Source organism: Bison bison, unplaced genomic scaffold (genome assembly GCF_000754665.1).
Source record: "Bison bison bison isolate TAMUID 2011002044 unplaced genomic scaffold, Bison_UMD1.0 scf7180017864310, whole genome shotgun sequence".
NCBI lineage: Eukaryota > Metazoa > Chordata > Mammalia > Artiodactyla > Bovidae > Bison > Bison bison.
This window is the reverse complement of record NW_011494882.1, coordinates 2,027,687-2,047,159: the sequence shown is the minus strand read 5'-3', so window position 1 is coordinate 2,047,159 and position 19,473 is coordinate 2,027,687. Positions and strand designations below refer to the sequence as shown.

Genomic DNA, 19,473 nt, shown 5'->3' with positions numbered 1-19,473 from the left:
AATTTTTCCCAGCATCAGGATCTTTTCAAATGAGTCAGTTCTTCACATCAGGTGGCCAAAGTATTAGAGTTTCAGCTTCAGCATCAGTCCTTCCAATGAATATTCAGGACTGATTTCCTTTAGGATGGACTGGTTGGATCTCCTTGCTGTCCAAGGGATCCTCAAAAGTCTTCTCCAACACCACAGTTCAGAAGCATCAATTATTTCACACTCAGCTTTCTTTATAGTCCAACTCTCACATCCACACATGACTACTGGAAAAACCATAGCTTTGACTAGACGGACCTTTGTTGGCCAAGTAATGTCTCTGCTTTTTAATATGCTGTCTAGGTCAGTCATAACTTTTCTTCCAAGGAGTAAGCGTCTTTTAATTTTATGGCTGCAGTAACCATCTGCAGTGATTTTGGAGCCCCCAAAAATAAAGTCTGTCCTTGTTTCCATTGCTTCCCCATCTATTTGCCATGAAGTGATGGAACCAGATGCCATAATCTTAGTTTTCTGAATGTTGAGTTTTAAGCCAACTTTTTCACTCTCCTCTTTCACTTTCATCAAGAGGGTCTTGAGTTCTTCGTTTTCTGCCATAAGGGTGGTGTCATCTGCATATCTGAGGTTATTGATATTTCTCTCAGCAATCTTGATTCCAGCTTGTGCTTCATCTAGCCCAGTGTTTCTCATGTTATACTCTGCATATAAGTTAAATAAGCAGGGTGACAATATACAGCCTTGATGTACTCCTTTCCCTGTTTGGAACCAGTCTGTTGTTTCATGTCCAGTTCTGTGTTACTTCCTGACCTGCATACAGATTCTTCAGGAGGCAGGTTAGGTAGTCTAGTATTCCCATCTCTTTCAGAATTTTCCACAGTTTATTGTGATTAACACAGTCAAAGGCTTTGGCATAGTCAATAAAGCAGAAATAGACGTTTTTCTGGAACTCTCTTGCTTTTTCGATGGTCCCATGGATGTTGGTAATTTGATCTCTGGTTCCTCTACCTTTTCTAAATCCAGGTAGAACATCTGGGAGTTCATGGTTCACATACTGTTGAAACCTGGCTTAGAGAATTTTGAGCATTACTTTGCTAGCGTGGGAGATGAGCACAATTGTGTGGTAGTTTGAACATTCTTTGGCATTGCCTTTCTTTGGGATTGGAATGAAAACTGACATTTTCCAGTCCTGTGGCCACTGCTGAGTTTTCCAAATTTGCTGGCATACTGAGTGCAGCACTTTCACAGAATCATCTTTTAGGATTTGAAATAGTTCAACTGGAATTCCATCACCTCCACTAGCTTTGTTCATAGTGATGCTTCCTAAGGCCCACTTGACTTCACATTCCAGGATGTCTGGTTCTAGATGAGTGATCACACCATCGTGATTATCTGGGTTGTAAAGATCTTTTTTGTATAGTTCTTCTGGGTGTTCTTGCCACCTCTTCTTAATATCTTCTGCTTCTCTTAGGTCCATATCATTTCTGTCCTTTATTGTGCCCATCTTTGCATGAAAAGTTCCCTTGGTATCTCTAATTTTCTTGAAGAGATCTCTAGTCTTTCCCATTCTATTGTTTTCCTCTATTTCTTTGCACTGATCACTGAGGAAGGGTTTCTTATCTCTCCTTGCTATTCTTTGGAACTCTCCATTCAAATGCTATACCTTTCCTTTTCTCCTTTGCCTTCAGCTTTTCTTAGGTCCGGAGACCAGCCAGTTCCAGGGTAGATTCTGACTTGTGTTTGTGGACTCGGGTCTGTAGGACTGTAGTTTTGTTTCTAATGTCCACCCCTAGTTGGGTGAGGCTGGTCTAGAGGCTTGCGAAGGTTTTCTGGTGGGTGGTGGTGGGTCTTGGCCCTCTGGTGAGCAGGGTGTGTCTAGAGGTTGTTGTGGGCTCAGGAAGTCTTTAGGCTGCCTGTCTGCTGATAGGTAGGGCTATGTTCCTGCTCTATTGGTTATCTGGGCTGAGGCATCCCAGTATTGGAGCTTACAGGCTGTTGGGTAGGGCCAGGTCTTTGTGCCCAGAATCCAAAATGTCTGCCTCTAGTTAGAGTTCACATAGGTCCCCACTGTTTCTGCCACCAGCTTTTATGACCCCAGAGAGAGCCACGCTCTCTTTTATGACCCAGAGAGAGCCATAGCTCCATGCCACCCTTCCCCATGTCCCCCCAGTCTGCCTTCCCTGGAGCCTCTCCAAGACCAGCAGGCAGGTCTAACCTAGGCTCCTAGGAGTTACTGCTTTTGCCCTGGGTCCTGGTGTACGTGAGACCTTGTGTGCACTCTCCAAGAGTGGAGTCTGTTTCCCCCTGTCCTGTGGCGCTCCTGCGATGAAGCCCTGCTAGCTCTGAAAGCTCAACACTCTGGGGGCTCCTCCTCTGGAAGCTAGACTTGTAGGCTGGGGAGCCTGGCTGGTGCTCACTGTTCTCTCATGGGAGAACTTGTGGCTATAATTATTCTCCAGTTTGTGGGCTGCTCCCTTGGGTGGTATGGGATTTTGATTATATTGCAAGCGTGCCCCTCCTACCAGCTAGTGGTTTCTTCTTTGTCTTTGGATGCAGAGTTTTTGTTGTTGTTGTTGTTAACAGATCCCAGTCTTTTTATTGATAGTTGTTCTCAGTCAGTGATTTTGGTGTGCTTATGAGAGGAGGGCCTTCTACTCTGCCATCTCGTCTCCAACATTTGGGACCTTTTACTGTCTTTTGATTTCTAAAGCTTCCATATTAAAAATCAGCTGAAAATCTGTTGTTTTTGTGCAGGCAATGTTTTTCTTCCTTTTGATAGCTTTTAATTTTTTCCTTTATTTTTTGTTTTCAGCATTTACTATAATGTGTGTGCTGAGTCGTGTTCAACTCTTTGAGATCCCCTGGACTGTAGACTGCCAGGCTCCTCTGTCCAAACTCAGATGTAATTTTTTTGCTTACAGTTAACTGAGCTTTTTGAATCTATATGGGTTGATGTCTTTAAACATTTTTGGAAAAATTCTCACTTTCCCCATCCTCTTTTTCTGGGACTCCAGTTACTCTTATGTGAGACTGACTGTGGCTCACATGTCTCTTCTGCTTCATTCTGTTTTTACTATTTTTTAAAATCTGTATTTCAGTTTGGATATTTTCTATTGACTTCTCTCTGAGTTCATTAATTCAGTCTTATGTTCAATCTTCTGTTAAATCCCATCAAATACATTTTTAATTTTAGATCTGGTGTCTGTTCTAAAATATAAATTTTTTAGATTTCTTTGTTGAAATCAATCTCATTCATTTACCTGTCTTTAATTTTCATTGACGTATTTTTAACAGTTTTTGATTGCCCATTCCATCATCTTGCTCACCTTGGGACTGACTTTTATTGTATACTTAAAAAAATTTTATATGTATGTTTTCTTGATTCTTTGCACATTCTGTAATTTTCATTGTATTCTGGGCATTGTATTTAAAAGAACTTTTATTGAGGGGTTTATTTTCCTATGTTAGACTGATAAGGTGAGAATCTAATCATGATAGTCCATTCAGTATTTGAACTGGGTGCAACGGGTTACAGTTTGATTCAGTTTGCTTTGAACTAAAGTGTTTCAAGAGTCTTGAATTTTCTGTTACGATCTAGTGGACTGTGTCTCCTAAATACCAACCTTACTTTTGCTTTTCCACCCCAGCTTTCTATCACCCGTGTTGCCCAATGGTCAGCAAACGACTCATGACAACCACTGATGCTTTTGGAACACATCAATCTGTAAAGCCAGCTCACCAAGGAAGGACCATTTTTCTCTGGAGATTTTAATCATTTTTGTCTCCACAGCTCCACTAAGCTCTTTAAGTTGTTGCAGTCCTTGTTTTAAGTGAAAATTTTCTTACCAATTAAGTTATAAGGAGGCTAACTGCTCTCCAGTTGACTTTGTAATTCTTTTAACCATATAAAATGTGCTACTTTACATAAGCTGTGAAATAGTGAGTTAAACTGTGAAAATAGCTTATGTATTAGTATTAAAATTTTATTGTGGAAACATTTTATATATTAGCAACAATTAACCAAATGGTGCTATTTTGGCTTCCACCTGTGAGATAACTAGCTTTTCTTTTTTTTAAACAGTATTTTTTAATGTTTGCCCATTCTAACTTTTTTTGGTGGTGCTCAAGTTATTTATTAATGGAACCTATCTTAGAACTATAATATCTGGATGATTTCAACTGGAAAAGTTTAATTTGGGCTTTTTTTTTTTTTTTAAACATTTGGCTGCCCCAAGTCTTAGCTGCAACATGTGGACTCTTAGTTACGGCATGTAACTAGTCCCCTGACCTGTGATTGAACCACTGGATCATTAGTGATTAAGGGAAGTCCTTGGACAAACTTAATTTTATATGTAAAGAATTCTTGATTGTGCAAGCAAAACATACCTAGAAAATCTGAGATTTTAGATTAATTTTTATTAAAATTTTTTTTTAAAAAACTTAAAAAATGTCTAGATTGTTTCATTTAGATGACTTTCCAGTTCAAATCTGTGTCCCCATTTTAGTACTTTTTAAAATAATAAATCTGTACTTACAAATTTGAAAACTAAGTCATAAAAAACTGTACATTTTGTTAAAGTACAAACATTAAGCACTTATTTTAATTTTTCATGTATTTTTTTTTAGTGTACCTAAAATGTAAGTCAACCAAAGTTGAAATGTGGATAAAATGAACTATTTTCCAAAGCAAAACTGTTATAAAAACAATAATTCTTTCTTTAAATTGAATGACTTAACTCTCACTGTATGATTTTCTTAAAAATTAAAGTAAGAAACTAAACTTCAACTGTCAAGGGGGTATAATTTAACTCTGAAGGAGACTGGTGACACAGGTCATGATGAACTGATCTAAATGCTATAGGTTTAATTCACTTGGTGATGTACAAATATGGGATGGTTTAATTTTTATCAATAACAGCTGTGGCTTTGTCTTTTTTGGCTAGTGGAAAAACTTAAACTTGCTAAGTAATAGATTTCTCAGTTTAATTCCTTAAGTCTTCATGCTTCTGCTTTAAAACCTAGCCTGCTAAGCTTTCTTCTGCTTCCTTGGTGCATAGTGGTTTTAAAGCTGCCGCCTGGAGCTGTCTATGGTAGGCAAGACCACGGCCTTTCTTTCTCTGTCCTTGGCCACTGATGGCAGTGTGTGTGAATGCTGGGGGGCAGGTAAGGAGGCTGCTTCAGCATCTGCTTACACTCAGGTAAGAATGATGGCAACAGTCCCATTCCTTTGGTCTTGACTATTTCTCTCTTCAGTGCTAATATGTTGTTGGTTCAGTCACTAAGTCATGTCTGACTCTGAGACCCCATGAACTGCAGCATACCATGCTTCCCTGACCTTTACTCCCAGAGTTTGATCAAACTCATGTCCACTGAGTTGGTGATTCCATCCAATCATCTCATCCCTTCTTATCCCCTTTTCCTCTTGCCCTTAATCTTTCTCAGCATCAGGATCTTTTCCAATGAGTTGGCTCTTCGCATCAGGTGGCCAAAGAACTGGAGCTTCAGCTCTAGCATCAGTCCTTCCAATGAATACTCAGGGTTGATTTCCTTTAGGGTTGACTGGTTTGATCTTGCTAACATATTTGTGCAATCGGGTAGCCCCAATGAGAATGCTACATGTGCTTTGGCTTCCTGAGACTCCTGAGAATTAACAAAACAATACTACAGGTGGCATATTCTCTTTGTCCTGACTCTAAGATGTGGGGAACACCTCTCTGAATGTTAAGTCATGGAATCTCTGTCTCTAACTGGTGCTCTTTTTTTTGGGGGGTGCAGAGGCCAGTCATGGCTCTCCTAGGGGAACCTGCCAATACCTTTCTCAGTAGAGTTCTACATCATCCACGCTGTGGATTGAGGGAATGCAGTGCGATACTGTCTGTACCCCACAGAGCAGAGCATGCAGCCACATATTTGGGTGCAGCATCCCTAAAGTTATCTAAGCTTTTCAAACTCCAGTTTAAGCCAGCAGATTACTTAAGGTTTTATCAACTTCTGCTATGAGATGGGACTTTACTCAAGATCCAGAGTCAATGCCCAAACTCCACAACCAATTTTCTGGGGCTGCTCTGAGTCTGGAGGGATGACAAGAAGAAAATGCTCTCTCCCCATAAACACATCTTGTGGAGAGGAATGGGGCTGAGATAGGCAGCATGTATATGGACTCTGCTCTCTCCAGGAGGTGATATTTTTCTCCCCTTCATAAGGACTTTTCCTGAATTAAGTGGGTGGAACAGGCTGGTGGGGAAAGATTCTGCTGAACTTTGCATACTTTGTGAAGGCTGAGGCAATTCTCTGCACTTAAAAGGAGAAACAGATAGTGATTCTGGACCCAGCTGTGAGCTGCCCCCTTGTTAACTGCACTCCTGATCAGAATCCCTTCTTGGGAGCAGGTAAAGGTCTTAGTAAGTAAATTTCAGCAAATTAATATATACTCTCTACATTTTATAATGTTAAGAATGAACTCAAAAACCCTTTAATATTTGACTGTCTGAATCAGGTATTAACCCTTTCTACACTGAGACTATCCTCCACATTTTCAAAGGGAAAATTTTCCAGTATCACATAAACACCCAGTATTAATAAAAACATTTTATTCTCATTGGAAAATAACAAAATCACCACTGAATAATAACTAATACTTGTGGAGCTCTTTATAGTTTACAAAGAACTCTCACATACACCATCACATTTGGTTTCTACAACAAACCTTTTATACTTATTTTACTTTCAGTTTACTGTTATTTTTTCCCATTTTATGGATGTGATAATTAAAGCAAGGTGAGGTCAGTGACCTGCCCTGTCAGAACTAGGGCTCTAACTCCAGTTGTGAAATAAAAATTGTAGGTTTTCCTCACTGTCTGAGCCTTCTAATCCACATCTACAAAAGCTGTTCTTTCTTAGTAGAGATGATGAATTTCAGTGTGGTATATCTCCCAAGTTAATCCTGAGAGCGAAACTGGACACTTGTCTAGGTACCTTACTCCATCTCTCTGTCCTCCATGTGACTCAAAGCAAGTGTGCAAAGAACTTCCTGGGATTAGCAGGCATAGCCTGCCTGTCTCTGGGACCCCAGGCCCCATCTCAAAGGACAACTTTTAGGAAAGGAAGTTGAAAAGAACCATCTGCATACAACATTTAAGTCCAAGTTCCCTTTGGACTTCAATTCCTGAGGTACTCAAATATGAAAGCTTTGTCTGGTACTGAATTTGTAACTAACATAAGGGCTAGTATCTGTGAAGGCTTTGAAGATAAAAACACATTTTTTTTTCATTGAGTAATAGTAAAATTTCTTGCCAAAGACTTCAGCACTAGGGAAGTAATATGCCATGCTTTGCATCCCAGGGGGGTCATCATGACTTCTCGAAATATCACAAGGGAGCAGTGGGCAGGGAAACTGGAGCTCAAAAGCGACACACATAGCCCACTGTTACCATAGTTACAACAGGAAAGGCCATAAGAGACGTACTTTTTCCTATAAGCAGTGAAATAGGCCTTGCATGATTTAGGATCACTGGGGTGAATAATCCTGGCTCTGTCCACAGGGTTTTATTATGGTTGCCTTGAGTTTCAACGTGCAATAGGGAACAGAAGGAGGGATAAATGATTTGCTTATGTTCAGTGAAGTTGTTACCGGTATTCTATCAGTTAACCTTTACTCTCAGAACCTGCATGAACTTACGAAGTCTTTATTCATCCCCCTGCCAGCAACTTCTAGGGATTAATGGCCATGACTAATTTTAGTTACTTTGGGTATGATACTCTACAGGAAGATAAAAGGAAAAGAATGTCTCTCTTATCCCTGAATTTCTGAGGCTGGATCGGTCTAAAGCTATGAAGATCACAGCAATAGAGATGCCCCAGGGCATACACACACACAGCTCTTTGTCTTCTAAATCTAGCTTTCTAAGCATGGTGGAATTTGGTCTAATTTGTCTATCTCTCCTACAGCATCTCTGTCAGAGTGATCTGTGTTCTCTAGTTTGATGAATCTGTAAAGAGTGCATCACCAACAATTTAGGCAGTTTTGAGAGATAATGATTACGACAAAAAAATAATACTTTTTGTGGGTTACTATTTATCAGACACTATAAAAAGTGTCCTGTAATTTCATTTCATCCTCAGAAAGACACCAGGAGGCAGGTAACTATTATTTCCAGTTTACAGATAAGAAAGCCAAAGCTTAGAATGGTAAAGAAGTTCCTCCAATGTCCCACAGCTGTGAAATGTCAGTGAGACCCAGGGATCTCTGACTCCCAAATCTGAGAGAAAGCTAAAGCCTCTAACAGCTTCACTTGGAGCCAAAACCTGTCTCCCTGTGATTTCTACCCACTGCTCTCTCTCTATCCCCTGAAGACTCATGGAAAAAGTCTTAATTCCTCTTCCACTACTAGCTCTTCGGGTATCTATAGACTTTTTTAGGATTTTCTGCATTCTGTTCAGACCACAGGACACTGTTTTTGGATGTCCATTCTCTACCCCCCAACCATGTATGTTCTTGTTTTGCATATCACGTTAGTTTTCATGCTTTGCCCTCTGTCCTACCCCCAGCAGCCACAGTAGGCTTTAGCATGAGTCGGATCTCAGTCCTCTGCTCCACGTACTCTGGCTTCTCATGACCGAGTACAGTAAAGTCTTTCTGGTCAGTTTCAAGGTGACAAGACCCCACTCCCACACTCTTGTGCTTATGCTGCTTTAGGCACCCACCTGCTTCCTCTCTCCTGAGCATGCCACGCACGCTCCCCAATTCCTCTCCTGGAAAGCTGTGCGTGCACCGTCCACTTGGTTCTTCCCTGTCCCTCGTCCTGCCACCGCCTCCACAGTCACCTTACTGGTGAGGCTTTCTCCACCTTTCTACTCAAAATAACAAGTCTCTCCCCTCACTTCTCTTCCCTCTCTTCCTTCCTTTTTGTATTTTTCTCCATAGCTCTTGTTACCATCTGACTTGTTGTTTACTTGTTGCTTTGATATTTATCTGCCCTCTCTTGTTAGTCCCACATAAAAATGATGCAAGTCCCACATAAGAATAATCCTCCATGAGGAAACAAAGTCTTACCTTTTCAGTACAACTCTAACATTAGTCATAAGAAACTGACCTACAAAATGATCATTTCATATAAATCTACTTGCCCCAAAACTAAGAGCATTCACTAGGAACAGCATTCACTAAGTAGCTGGTGAATAAATGAATAATTTATCCACATACTAAAAATATTATAGAACATCCTTTATGTACTTTACCCCTTATGTGGAGTTTGAATATAAATGGACATGCAAATACATATTAAAAGCTTTTACTGATACACTGAATCTAGCTTTTAATTGTATACTATGACATTTTCTCCACTAGTAATTCACAAGCATCCATCAACCTCAGAACATCTGTGTGGAAAGGGCCAACTTCCCTATCGGCTGGTAGGAGTGTTTGGGTTCAGGATAAGGTCTTTCTTCAGCTAAATTAAGGCCATGATTTAGTGCATCATCTGTCACAGAGTGATCTGCTTCTCTTACCACCACTGTGTTTACACAGAGGACTGGATTTGGATTTGGATATCCCTTTAGAAAATAATGACAAATTAATGATAATGTTCCACTTGAGCATCTCTGGCTGAAAATCACCATAAAAACAATTTTTTTCCACATGATATCAATTCCTATTGGTGGATCTGACACAGTGTATTTAGTTGAACAATGTTTCAGCCACAGTGTTTAAAGAAATATGCCAGAAATTCTAATGCTGAGAAACAGATACTAGGATGGAATACCACATGATAAAATGTAAGGAAAATGAGGATACTTATTGGAGGACTGAGTAATCCTCACTGGTGATCACAAGGTGCTTGGAAATTGTTGTCAACCCCAAGCCCTCCCTTTGATTACCACTTCAAATTATTAACCGTTAATTTGCAGTGCTGTTCATGGCAAGTGGAGGATTTTGTCCTCACACACTGAGGACAAGGAGACAGTTTAAGAATTTTAAATAGATATAGAAAAGCAAGTATTTCCTGCTCCCGCATTCTAATAGCCTTTTAAGAATCACAAATCAAGAATTCTCACATTCATCTACAATTTAATATAAAGCATTAGTGTTTCTATACCCACAACAAAACATGGACCTGCAGAAGTTTTCAAACAATCTTCCAGCAGCTTCATGCGGGTCTTCTGGAGCTCAGGGCTGTCCCATTCATCTTCATCAATTCCCCAGTACAGATCTATGACCTGGGGACCAAGAGAGGAGGCAGTGTTAATTCACCTGCAGGAAAACTCAATTGACATGTAGGCTTTATTCTTATTCACAATATTAAGCTAATATGACTTCTAACTTTTCTCTTGGCAGCATGTTTTGCCTTTGAGAGGGAAAATGATTTTTAAGATTAATCTAAAGGGGTATTTTTTTTTTTAATACCATGATGGTTTGGGGATGAACACTATAATTTCTTTTTTTTGTCCCTGATTATACTGTTGACATGGGCCCAGAGAAAATGAAATGTTAAATGTCAGAGGCTTTTCAGTGCAGGCTTTCATTATATTGAAATGGCAACAGGATTTCAGAAGTCTGAAAGCAGCTGGGATGTAGTTTCTACATTATCTGAGATAAGGAACAGTGTGTAATTTTACACTGTGTCTCAATATGAGAAGGGAAAACCACAATGGGCATTCGCATATACTGACCCAAAGTTAAATAAATACATTTCTTTAAAAAAATAAAAAAAAAAGAAACCTGTTATCCCATGGGGACATTTTGCTTATATCTGTTATCTCTAAGCCCCTAAGCAGCTCAGCTTTCATCACTACATATCTGAAAAAATGTATATAGAAGACAATGAAAGGGATACCTTACAGAGAAGTGAGGATAATGGGATCCTCTGTCTCCTTACTTCAAAGACTACAAGGAAAGATTCTGAGAATCTGTAAGAACTTGTACAATTACACTCTTTGAAAAATTTGCTATGGAGAGCAGTATGAGTTTCATTCCCTTTACTCAACTGCTATCTGCATAAGGTAAACGTTTCTAATTGTAGCTTTGAAGAATTCTTCTTTTCCTTATTTCCTATAAGCAGAAAAAAGAACCCTCTCCTTACTGTTTGCAAGGCATCCAGTGAGATGGAGACCCAGGGCATGGATCCTCCAGTGTGCCCCAAGTACTGTGTACTTCCCTTCTTTTGGCCAACACCCCACATAAGTGTCTGTACCAAAATCTCTGTCTATCTGCACTTGAATTTTTAGGTGGCTGATGGAGATATAACAGATTCTTTAAAAAATATTCCTATGGCCCAGGCAATGAGTTCTATAACATATGAAACTATGAACACTTATTTTAGGGTTCTTGCTTTAATATTAAGAAAGGGGAACATCTGAGATATAACTTCACTGTCTAATATGAGAGCCATTAGCTGTGGTTATCTAAAAGTTAATATAAACTAAAAAATTCAGTTCAAATGCTTACTAGTCACATGCAGTTACCGACTTTCATGTTAGAAAGTGCAGATATATTTATATATACTTCACCATCACAAAGTTTAACTGGACAGAACTGTAAATTACTGAACTTCATATACTGAAATTACTAAACAAGACATTTTTGACCATCTGCCAATAAACTGTCAAAATAAACACACGAATCTGCAATGTGAATGATAACTCGGTTGTGCCATACACAAACAACCATACACAGAACCTGGTCCCCATCCTTTTGGCTGACACTGTTTGAGGATCTGAGGAAAGGTATGATTTAGAATAAATGAGATACAGAAATGGTAAAAATGAAAAGTTGATGTAACAAAAGCTGTAAATATATACCTGCTATTCCAGTCAAACCTTTAAGTGACATAAAATTATACAAAGTAATAATGATGTCATTGTAACTTATTAGACGTTGAATATATAATAACAATAGCACAAAAAGGGAGAAAAGGGAATAGAGCTATAAGGGAGTAGTCTTTCTATTGCTGAGTCACTTAAGTCATGTCTGACTCTGTGTGACCTCATGGACTGTAACCCGCCAGGCTCCTGTGTCCATGGGATTTCCCAGGCAAGAATACTGGAGTAGGTTGCCATTTCCTTCTCCATGGGATCTTTCTGATACAGAGATTGAACCCATGTCTGTTTTACAGGCAAATTCTTTACCACTGAGCCACCTAGCTCAATGGAATTAACTTAGAATCTGCTTATGATTTATACTAACAATATGTATATGTCTTTAACTACAAAGAAAAATCAAAATCATTAAAGGAATTAAAATGTTAAACTAGAAAAGTCACACACTGCAAAGCAAAGCAAATAGAGGAAAACAAATGACAAATATATAGAATAAAAGTAAAATGACAGAAGTAAATCCCATTATGTCAATAATACCATTATGTCAATATATTAAGTGTGACTGATTTAAACAATACAAAGGCAGAGACTGATACTGGATAAAAGCAATACTTGACAATATGCTTCTACAGGAGATATACACTGGGCTGCTGCTAAGTCGCTTCAGTCGTGTCCAACTCTGTGCGACCCCATAGATGGCAGCCCACCAGGCTCCCCCATCCCTGGGATTCTCCAGGCAAGAACACTGGAGTGGGTTGCCATTTCCTTCTCCAATGCATGAAAGTGAAAAGTGAAAGTGAAGTCGCTCAGTGGCGTCCGACCCTCAGCGACCCCATGGACTGCAGCCTTCCACGCCCCTCCGTCCATGGGATTTTCCAGGCAAGAGTGCTGGAGTGGGGTGCCATTGCCTTTTCCGATACATTGGGCAGACTGGTTAAAACGGTGGAAAAAGATTTATCACGCCAACACCAACCATAGGAAAGCTCACAGGGCTATTTTAATATCACAGAAAATAAATTTTAAAACAATATAACTAGAGATGAAGAGGGACATTTTATAATAAGGGTCCATCCAACAGGAAGATATAACAATCATAAATGTATGTGCAACAAACAAAGAGCCTTAAAATACATGAACCACAAACCGACAGCAGTGAAGGAGAAACTGACAATTCAACTGTAACGACTGGAGACTGAATATCTCATTCAATAATGGGAAGAAGAACTAGAAAGAAGATCACCAAAATCCTAGAAGACTGAAGCAATACCATAAACCAACTGGTTCTAATGTCTTAGGACAATCTATCCAACAACAGAATGTACATTCTTAAGTCCACAGAGAACATTCTCCAGGATAGACCATATGTTAGATGATAAAACAAGCCTCAATAACCTTAAATAGATTTAATTCATATAAAGTATGTTCTCTGAATACAATGGGATGGTATCAGAAATTAATAACAGAAACTTGGAAAATTCACCAGTATTTGGAAATTAACACTCCTAAATAACCAATGAATCAAAGAAGAAATTACTAGGGAAATTAAAAATTACTTTGAGATGAATGAAAAAATGAAGATACAACATACTGAAACTGTGAGATGCAAGTAAAGTAGTACTTAGAGGAATTTAGACCTATAAACACCTACATAAAAATTAAGATTTCAATAATTTAACTGAAGACAATAGGAAGAGGAGATCAAGGGCAAGCCAAAGCAAGCAGGAGGAAGGAAATAATAGATGACAATGGAAATTGATGAAACAGAATAGAAAATTTAGAAAAAACAAACCAAAAATTGGTTCTTGAAGAGATCAACAAAGGGGACAAAACTAAATGAACAGACCAAAAAAAAAAAAAAAAAGCTATCTAAAATGTGGGGTGAAAGAGGCTATAACTATTAACCTTACAGAAATAGAAGAATTATTAGAGAATACTATGGACATCTGTGTGCCAATTAATTAGATCCCTTACATGAAATGGACAAATTCCTAGAGAGACACTGGCTATGTAAATTGACTCAAGATAGAATAGAAAATGTGAAGATATTTATGACAAAAGATTAAGTAGTAAGTTTTAAAAAGCTGCATAAAAAGAAAAGCCTAGGTTCAGATGGATAAACTGGTGAATTCTACCCAATGTTTACAAAAGCATTTGTATCAATTATTCAGTCTACAAAAGAACATTCCTAACTTACTCTGAGACCAGTATGATCTTGGTATCACAGCTAGACAAAAATATTATGAGGAAAATACAAAGCAACATCTCATGAAAATAAACATCCTCAACAAAAGTACTACAAACCTAACCTGGTAGCACATAAAAAGAATTATATAACACAACTAGGTGGGATTTATTCCATAAATGTAGCATTAGCATCAGAAAATCAACTAATGGGAGACACTATATATTAATAAAGGACAAAACCCATATAGTCAGTCTCAACAGATACAAAAGAGTCCAACTAAATCCAACACTGCTTCGTGATTTAAAAAAAAACAACCCTCAACTAGTAATAGAAATTAACTTCTTCCACCTGAGTAAAGGACATGTTTTAAAGAAAAACATATCTAACATGATACTTAAGGAGCACTGAAAGCTTTCTACCTAAGATTAGAAGCAGAAAAAGGATACCCAGTATTTCCACTTTTATTCTACACTATACTGGAGGTGGAGGTTCCAGCCAGGGCAACTGGGCAAGAAAAGAAATAAAATAAGTCCATAGAGGAAAGGCGAAAGCAGATCCACCTGTATTCATAGATCACAAAATCTTATATATTGAAAATTCTAAGGAAACCACTAAAAAACTTACAATTAATGAGTTGTGCAAGGTTGTAGAATACAAGATCAATGTATAAGATCCAACTGTAAAACTCAATATTCAGAAAACTAAGATCATGGCATCTGGTCCCATCACTTCATGGCAAATAGATGGGGAAACAATGGAAACAGAGACAGATTTTATTTTCTTGGGCTCCAAAATCACTGCAGATGGTGACTGCAGCCATGAAATTAAAAGATGCTTGCTCCTTGGAAGAAAAGTTATGACCAACCTAGACAGCATATTAAAAAGCAGAGATATCACTTTGCCAACATAGGTCCATCTAGTCAAGGCTATGGTTTTTCTAGTAGTCATGTATGGATGTGAGAGCTGGACTATAAAGAAAGCTGAGTGCCAAAGAATTGATGCTTTTGAACTGTGGTGTTGGAGAAGACTCTTGAGAGTCCCTTGGACTGCAAGGAGATCAGTCTTGGGTGTTCATTGGAAGAACTGATGCTGAAGCTGAAATTCCAATACTATAGCCACCTGATGTGAAGAACTGACTCATTTGAAAAGACCCTGATGCTGGGAAAGATTGGGGGTGGGAGGAGAAGGGGACGACAGAGGATGAGATGGCTGGATGGCATCACCGAGTTGATGAACATTAGTTTGAGTAAGCTCCAGGAGTTGGTGATGGACAGGGAAGCCTGGTGCTGCAGTCCATGGGGTTGCAAAGAGTTGGACATGACTGAGCAACTGAACCGAACTGTACTTCTATATACTAGCAGCAGCAATCTAAGATAAATAAAAAAGTCCATTTAAGAGCATGAAAAAGAATAAAAAGCTCATAAATAAACTGAACAAAAGAAATGTAAATTTTACATTTTGAAAATTACAAAACACCATTGAAAGACATCCCCTATAAATGGCTGGGGGAAGTAAATATTAAGATGGCAACACCTCTAGATAAAGCTATAGATTCAATGCAATCACTATAAAACTTCCAGCTGGCTTACAGAAATTGACAAGCTGATCTTAAAAATCATATGGAAATTCAAGAGACCCAAAACAACCAAAATAATCTTGCAAAAGGAGAATTAAGTTGGAAGACTCACACTTCCAGATTTCAAATTCAGTATGAAGCTACAACACAATTGCACTCATCTCACACACTAGTAAAGTAATGCTTAAAATTCCCCAAGCCAGGTTTCAGCAATATGTAAACCATGAACTTCCAGATGTTCAAGCTGGTTTTAAAAAAGGCAGAGAAAGCAGAGATCAAATTGCCAACATCCAATGGATCATCAAAAAAGCAAGAGAGTTCCAGAAAAACATCTATTTCTGCTTTATTGACTATGCCAAAGCCTTTGACTGTGTGGATCACAATAAACTGTGGAAAATTCTGAGAGAGATTGGAATACCAGACCACCTGACCTGCCTCTTGAGAAACCTATATATAGGTCAGGAAGCAACAGTTAGGCATGGAACAACAGATTGGTTCCAAATAGGAAAAGGGGTACATCAAGGTTGTATATTGTCACCCTACTTATTTAACTTATATGCAGAGATCATGAGAAACGCTGGGCTGGAAGAAGCACAAGCTGGAATCAAGATTGCCAGAAGAAATATCAATAGCCTCAGATATGCAGATGACAACACCCTTATGGCAGAAAATGAAGAGGAACTGAAGAGCCTCTTGATGAAAGTGAAAGAGGAGAGTGAAAAAGTTGGCTTTAAAGCTCAACATTCAGAAAACAAAGATCATGGCATCTGGTCCCATCACTTCATGGCAAATAGATGGGGAAACAGTGGCTGACTTTATTTTTCTGGGCTCTAAAACCACTGCAGATAGTGATTGCAGCCTTGAAAAAGACCCTGATGCTGGGAAAGATTGAGGGCAGGAGGAAAAGGGGATGACAGAGGATGAGATGGTTGGATGGCATCAATGACTCAATGGACATGGGTTAGGGTGGACTCCGGGAGTTGGTGATGGACAGGGAGGCCTGGCGTGCTGCGTGCAGTTCATGGGGTCGCAAAGAGTCGGACATGACTGAGCAACTGAACTGATGAAGCTACAATAATCAAGATAGTGTGATACTGGCATAAGTGTATTCAATGGAATAAAATTAAAAATCCAGAAACAAATTCTCACACTTATGGTCAACTAATTTCAACAAGGGTGGCAAAACAGTCAACAATATTGTGATAACTGGACAATTACATGCAATAGAGTGAGGTTTTATTCCTACCTCACACCATATATAAAAATTAACTAAAAATGGATCCTAAACATAAATTAAGAGTTAAAACTATAAAATCATATTCTTATAGAAAACATCTTTGTGACCTGGATTTGACAATGATTTTTTAGATATTATTGTGAAGTTATAAATAAGTAAATTAAATTTGACTTCTCAAAATTAAAAAAAAATTGTGATTCAAAAGACACTAACAAGAAAGTGAAGAAGGCACCCTTAAAATGGAAGAAAGTATTTGCAAATCATATTTGATAATAGGTTTGTATCTGGAATATATTGGGAACTCCTACAACTCAATAAGACAATCCATTTTAAAATAGACAAAAGATTTGAGTGATATTTCTTCACAGAATATATACAGATTGCCAATAAACAATAATCTAATCAATATTACCACATGAAAAGATAATTTCATTAGTCATCAGGGGGATTACAAATCAAAACTACAAGATAACACTTCATACCCACTAGGATGGCTATGATCAAAAAGACTGATAACAAGTGTTGATAAAGATGTGGAGCAATTACAAACCTCATGCACTGCTGGTAGGAGTATAGAACAGTGCAGCCACTTTAGAAAACAGTCTGGCAGTTCCCCAAATAACTGAACAGAATTACCACATGATCCAGCAAATTATTCTTGGTATATACCCAAGAGAGATGAAAACCTACCTCTAGACAAAATATTTGTACATGAATGTTCATAACAGTAGTATTCATAATAGCCAAAAAGTGGAAACACTTCAAATGTCCATAAACTGATCAATGGATAAATAAAAATGATATACATCACACAATGGGGTATGTTCTGGCAAGAAAAAAGCAATGAAATACTGATACATGTTACAATATGGATGAGCCTTGAAAATGTTATCTTCAGGGAAAGAAGCTAGTCACAAAAGATCACCTGTTGCATGATTCCATTTTCATGAAAGGTCTAGAACAGGCAAATCTATACTGTCAAATAGTAGATTACTGGTTGTCCAGGGCTGGGAGGGAGGGGAATAGGGCAATTAGGAAGTGATGCCAAAGGGACAGGATTTCTTCTTCAGATGATGAAAATATTCTAAAATTGATTTTGGCAGTGATTATATAACTGTGAATATACTAAAAACACTGAATTGTATACTTTAAGTGGGCAAATTTTTATGATACATGAACTGAATTATCTCTCAGGAATACTCTGCACATCTAGCTTGGACTGTGATTTTCTACAGGTCTTACAACTCCAACTCAAAGAACTGAGAGTAAGAACAGAAATGTTTAAATCATGCACTTGGTATATGAAGAGCTAAACAGTAAGATCTCACTAAATATATGTGAACAAATGACCAGGGTAAAAGTCAAAACAAGGCATTCACTTATTTTTTAAATAGAAGCCTAAATGTCACAAGATTTATTTGCCATCTATGGGAGTCTTTTATAATCGTTTTTGCACCTGTTATTTCCTTAAAATCTGGCCACCCCTGCCTTCACCCAGGCCTTCATAGGTACATGTATCCTTACTTCAATTGCACTGTTTAAAGAAAAGCTGGAAGTAAGAGAATATTTAAATTGTTCTTTCTCAAATGTCTTTATGAGCAGAAAATGATGAAAAATAAAATCAAGCAACCATGAAGACAAGGAAGAAATAAATAAATGAAACATTTAGCTTATGCCACACAAAACACCATTATGGGCAAACAGAAATGCCATATATCCACATAATCAATAACTGGCAAGAAGTGGCTTGAACCCAAAGTGCTCAAAAAGACAAGATTTATCATATACTTTAAAAATTAAGTTTAGCTTTTGGCCTAATGTCCAAGCACTGCAGACACTAGAATCTAATTTACTATTTATTGGAATACTACCTTGTTGACAGCACATTTTATGTGTCTTTGCTTATTGCATCATTAAATATAAAAGCTTAGGAAAGTAATTTGATTTTATCTTTTTTCACTTAAAACTATCTAACTTCTTTAAAAATATTCTTAGGGAAGCTAATTTATCATGCTCATTATAATGTGCTGAATTGGTCTGAAAACAAAAAAAGCCAGAAAATAAAAGCTCTAACAAATTTTACCAGTTGAAATCAGACACAATCATTTAAATACCAAGATTACTGAACAAACAATAAAGCAACTGTGTAAGAAACAAATAATAACCTTACGCTTTATCAAAATAAAACAAAAACAATTTATAATGGTTTCACATTAAGAGCCTCTGAAATTGAAATATTTTCCAAAATATTTTCCTTCTTAATTTTCCCATGCTATCGGACAGTGTGTGTGTTCAGTAGCTCAGTAGTGTCTGACTCTTTGCAGCCCCATGGGCTGTAGTGCGCCAGGCTCCTCTGCCCAGGGAATTTTCCAGGCAAGAATATTGGAGTGGGGGGCCATTTCCTACTCCAGGGGATCTTCCCTACCCAGGAGTCTCTTGTGTCTCCTGCATTGGAAGGCAGATTCTTACCACTAGTGCCACCTGGGAAGCCATATGACACTATCCAAATGCAAAAAAATGTAACTACAGAGACAAGATGACTGGTTCTGGTGTTGAACAAACACGGTACTAAGATGGAGGCTGCTTCTCAAAGGTATTACCATGGGAGGCTACACACTCACTCTGATGATTCTGCCCTTGCCTAGGGCATTTGCTCTGTAGGAATTATCTTGTTTTGTA

The 19,473-nt window shown here is 38.2% G+C and overlaps 1 protein-coding gene across 1 annotated transcript in view; it reads right to left on the bottom strand.

Moving 5' to 3' along the window:
- NWD2 (NACHT and WD repeat domain containing 2) overlaps window positions 1–19,473 on the bottom strand; it is a 239,141-nt gene that overhangs the window by 102,149 nt on the left and 117,519 nt on the right. Inside the window, exon 3 of the mRNA XM_010852410.1 lies at window positions 10,081–10,197. Coding sequence (XP_010850712.1) covers window positions 10,081–10,197 — 117 coding nt within the window. The remainder of the gene's footprint in view (window positions 1–10,080; window positions 10,198–19,473) is intronic.